This window comes from Montipora foliosa, chromosome 8 (assembly GCF_036669935.1).
Source record: "Montipora foliosa isolate CH-2021 chromosome 8, ASM3666993v2, whole genome shotgun sequence".
Classification (NCBI taxonomy): domain Eukaryota; kingdom Metazoa; phylum Cnidaria; class Anthozoa; order Scleractinia; family Acroporidae; genus Montipora; species Montipora foliosa.
The window spans coordinates 1,739,376-1,744,375 of record NC_090876.1 but is presented as its reverse complement, the minus strand read 5'-3'; the positions used below and the strand labels follow the sequence as shown (position 1 = coordinate 1,744,375).

The following is a 5,000-nucleotide window of genomic DNA, read 5'->3' as shown; positions in this document are numbered from 1 at the left end:
TTCACCATAATTATACCGAACGTTATGTTAATGACCTCCCCAACCATGCTGATTTTGGTCATATTTACATGTATGCTGGTGATACGACAGCTTATTGCATTGGCAGCAGTGTTGAGAAAATTTGGTTTTTGTCACTGTACGACCATACATCCACCTCTCCATGTATGCCAATATGAAACTCTGTGGTACAACCCGCATTTTTTGGCGGGAACATCTTTGATATTGGACATCCATGTTATGGTTAAATGACACTGGTCAAAACTAGGTATCCGCTGACCCATATCACGGGCTCAAGTTTATAGCTCATAGAGGTTAGCTATTTTTTTTTTATAAGTTGACTACTGACCAGGTACTGGTTTTTGAATGGGTAACAGACTCAAGCCATGTTAACTGAGGGTACGTTCGATTGACCATATTCTGGAATAGGAGTTTTTACGGAGATTCACACTAAGATTGTCAGACAGCTGCTAAAATGCTATTTCAAACATATTTTTATTATCTTTGCTGCTTCCAAACGCGCCAAACATACCGTTTTAATCATCACTCCGCGTATTCTTATTCCGGAATAGGGTCAATTGAGCGCGCCCTTATTGTAAGAATAAATAACATGTAAGCTCCGCTTTTAGGCTTGCCTAAATCTAGGTATATATTACTGAATAAAATTTTTAAGCAGATTCTCACGTGGAGCACTTAGTAGGAACCATGTACATGTTCCTTGTGTAACCGTCCACTGCAATCAAAGCTGAGGCACTGTGATGACGAATATCATTGTCAATAGGAGTACAGACCATGCTGAACCACTTTCAAATTTGTTAAACCTACTGATCAATTACAGTTTAAATGTCTTCCTTTGGAAATTTCTACTCTTCTCCTTGACTTCTGATGGCCATTTGTTGATTTGTATTCTTGTTGTAGGTGCGGCAATGTAAACTGGGCTCGCAGGTCTGACTGTAACATGTGTGGGCATCCAAAGTTTGCAAAAGTTGAACAAAGGACAGGTGAGAAAATATTTTGTTTCTTTTTTCATACTGTTATAATAATTTTCTGGATAGCAGCTGTATCAATCCTGTAAGGCGCAGCATGTACAATGTAGTTAAAGCTTTTTTTCAGTGAGAAGAACCCAATAAATGAGATGTCTCTGTTTTTTCTTGATTTATTTCTTCTTTTTGCTGTAGCATCCCAGGCTTATCTTGCTATTAAAGTAATAGGTACATTTTTCTCACACATACCCTAGAGCAACATCAATGACCTTGGCTTCCATTGCTTGCTTATTAACAAAGATGATCTTGCTTAATATGATTTATCTTTTCTCTGATCTGTACATACTTTAATGTAATGGTAATAATGCATTGAATGTATGGTAATAACAATATTATGTTAATGATGATGGTGTGTCTGTATTTATAGTGAATTTTCTTCTTTATTGATATTTAGGATATGGTGGAGGATATAATGAACGTGAAGGAGTAGAATACATTAAAAGAGATGATTCGGATGATGAATTTGATGAGGTAGATGAATGATTTTGGTCCAGGGTAGCCACGGTCAGGGAAAAATCAGGAAAAAACAAAAATTTTTCAAGGACAGGGAAAAGTCAGGGAATGTTATTTTTGGTAAACAGTTCACAAGATTTTGCCCACAAAATCCTGTGAAAAGTGCAAAGAGATCGAGAACAAAGAGAAAAATATGGATGGCCCTCAAAAGAAGCTGAAGGAAATGTGACTATTCAACTAATGTAAGAGGTCAGGGAGAAGTCAGGGAAATTTTTGTTACTGATGAGTGGTAACCCTGTCATCCTTTTCTTAAATGAGGGATACTATTTTTAAGAAATAGTGAATACATGTATATTATAATAAGGGAATCTTTGCTAACATCATTGTTTACGTCATGTTTCATAACATACAAGTTTACTCACAGAAGGCATCATACTATTCACAATTTGACTTCAAGAATCAGAAGAACTTGTTAAACTTACTGAAATGTCGAATTTAAAGTGGTACTATGATCAAAAAGTTACCTTACTTTTTCTTTTTATATTTTGAAAGTATGTATTATAAGTACCTACCATGCCAAATTTTAAGCCATGACTCTGACGAGAAGTCCGACTTTTTGAACTACAAATTCTCGATGTGATTGTGCGCCATGACTCAATTCAAAAATGGCCATGTTCAAAAGAGAGAATTGGGTCGAGAAGGATGTGACGTCATCCAATCAAGACATCAAAACAAACGTGGCTACTTTAGTATGCCGAAGAGGGGGACAGCTACATGTATTCTTGGAGTTATTTTCATAGAGTTATGTCGTAGCGTTAGAGTTAAGTTTCCAAAATCCTCAGCCAACATTCATAAAAGCTAACCTTAGGCTTAAAAAAAACCTAAAATTTTCGTCATAGTACCACTTAAGCCTTTTAGCTTTGATAACGAGCCAGTTATTATCCGTCAAAATGTGATAAATTGTAAGCATCATTGCTCAGAGATTATCTGGAACATCATGTTCAAATCTTTAGGGATACAGTAGCTCACTATGCAAACACTTTCAGCATTCAGTACTTTATTCTTGGCTGACTGATTAGAGAACCATAGCCTCACCAAAACTACATGGCAAAAGCACACTAATGATCACATACGTTCTTTCTAACATTGTCTTCGTTTAAGGGCATTCGATACGTCAGACTAAAATATTATTGTTTGAGGTCTGGTGAAATTCGCTTTCAATGTTTGCTGATTTTTTGGCTGATTGATCAGGAAGTTGATAGACACATGGCAATTATACAAAAACATATTATAATTATTGGTCCTGTAATGCTATTTTGTTGTAACAGTTTGGAAGGAGAAAAAAATCAAAACAAGGAAGTCAGCTAGCACCTGTTCAACAGGTAATGTGAAAATTTGTGAGTCAATTCTCCCACTTTTCTGTTTCCAACTTACAATGGCTACTATCTACAGGCGCATCCCTGAAGACTATTTGAGAAAACTTTGAATTTATGCTTTCCTGTGGAAAATGCCGGGCAGCATGCAGAAAGGTCCCAACTCGACTTTTTAAACAAAATCAGTGCCTTTGGAAAACCTGCCCTTTTGGAAATTTTTATTCTACTTAGGGAAGTGGTCAAAACTACTACACTCGAGCAGGACCCACCAAACCACAAAATAGATGGTGGTGTCGTCTGCACCCCCCTTGCTTAACGTCAAAAGATGGTGTCTATATTGCATAGCCACCCTTCTATCCAGCAGTAAAAGATTACAGTGAGATTCAAACCTCACTTTTCTTGTTTGTCTAGTAATGCCAACTCTTGCTAGCTGAATATTCCTGTGCCAACTCAAATTTAAAAGCCAATAAAATGTTGTCAGTAATGTTCATGTGATAAGTTCGAAGGTACATGTAGGTGGTGTCTTTGAGAACCCCCCTACCCCAAAGGTGGGTCCTGTTCGAGTATAGTAGTTTTGACCGGTTCCCTTAGTTTCTTGACTTCTGAACCACAATAAAAATAGTATTTCCCTTGTATTTCTTGCCTGTTTATGAAAGGGAACATCGTATTTGAGTGGACCTACAATACATGTTGTTCACCAATTCACCCCCAAAGTGATCTCCATTGATGAGTAAAATCAGCTGGGGCCCATTTCACGAAAGGCTCGAAAAACCATTTGTGAAACTGCCAACCGATGGTTTTGGAAAGCCGATCCTTTAACATGTTTTCAAGGTAACATTTAGAGAAAAATGACTGTGAAGTTTGAAGGCTTTAGTCCTCTCTGTTCTCGAGATACAAAAGGAATGGTGACAACCGAAAATGGCCTGTAAAGTTTCGGGACTTTCAAGAAACGGGCCCCTGGTGTTCGACAAAGTAAAATCCAGAAGTCTCACTCTCAGAATTGCAGGCGTTAAGGGGGGACAGTTTTTGAGTAAACCATTTTATTTGCAGCATAATTATTATAATCTACAGTAGATGTAGTGAGAGCTTAATTTCTTGAATGTCCTTTATAATGATTGTGGGTGCAGAGATGGCACAGTGGTGAGAGCAGTCGCCTCCCACCAATGTGGCCTTGGTTCGATTCCTAGACTTGGCGTCATGTGGGTTGAGTTTTTTGATTCTCTACTCTGCACCGAGAGGTTTTTCTACAGGTACTCTGGTTTTCCTCTGTCCTCAAAAACCAACATTTGATTTGATTTGCATTAACTATTTTGTTGATTTCAGTTTACAGTGTCCTCAATTATTAGTGCTCCAGCGCTAGGAGACTACACATGAGTTCAAATAAAGTTCCTTTCGTTTATGATTTAAATTTATTTGTTTTTTATTTTTATTTTTGCAGAGAGTGAGAAGTGTTGAGCCTGAAGAGGAGGAAGAAGACGATGACGATGATGATGATGATGACGAAGGAGACTTGTCAAAATACGACTTGGGTGATGAGGTATTGAATGGATGAACAAAGTGTGTTATCGGCTACGTATAGACTGTCATGACTTTGTGAGAATTTGTTGTGTTCCAAAAATTTAAAGAAGAGAACAACAGGAGGAGAAGGATGGGGTCTTGTTTAATACGAAATAATAGGGAGCTGAAGCACGCGCGTTTTTGAGACGCGGACGGCAACCGGAAAAGAACATTTCGTGAGCCAGGACAGTGCTGTCTCCCAGATTTGTATACTAATCATCTCTAATGGAGAAAAGATATGTAGTCATGAAAATGTGTTGTGTGAAGACAAGTTAAAAGGGAAAACAGCTTACTTCTGGTTGTCGTGCGCGTGTCAAAAACGCGTGTGCTTAAGCTCCCTATTAATGCTTAACCTATTGACCCCTGGCTGGGAGTGAGACTTTTTTGGGAGGTGCGGTGGCCTCCTGGTTAGTGCGCTCGACTCCGGATCGAGTGGTCCGGTTTCGGGGCCTGGCCGGGGACATTGTGTTGTGTTCTTGGGCAAAACACTTTACTCTCACAGTGCCTCTCTTCACCCAGGTGTATAAATGGGTACCGGCAAATTCAATGCTGGGGGTAACCCTGCGATGGACTAGCA

The 5,000-nt window shown here is 38.7% G+C and overlaps 1 protein-coding gene across 2 annotated transcripts in view; it reads left to right on the top strand.

Annotated features, from left to right (window-relative positions):
- The window catches only part of LOC138012696 (zinc finger Ran-binding domain-containing protein 2-like), a 12,247-nt gene that overhangs the window by 2,938 nt on the left and 4,309 nt on the right, over nucleotides 1–5,000 (top strand). For both annotated transcript variants that reach the window (XM_068859551.1, XM_068859550.1), the window contains exons 4-7: nucleotides 916–998; nucleotides 1,435–1,511; nucleotides 2,822–2,875; nucleotides 4,305–4,403. In XM_068859551.1, coding sequence (XP_068715652.1) covers nucleotides 916–998; nucleotides 1,435–1,511; nucleotides 2,822–2,875; nucleotides 4,305–4,403 — 313 coding nt within the window. The remainder of the gene's footprint in view (nucleotides 1–915; nucleotides 999–1,434; nucleotides 1,512–2,821; nucleotides 2,876–4,304; nucleotides 4,404–5,000) is intronic.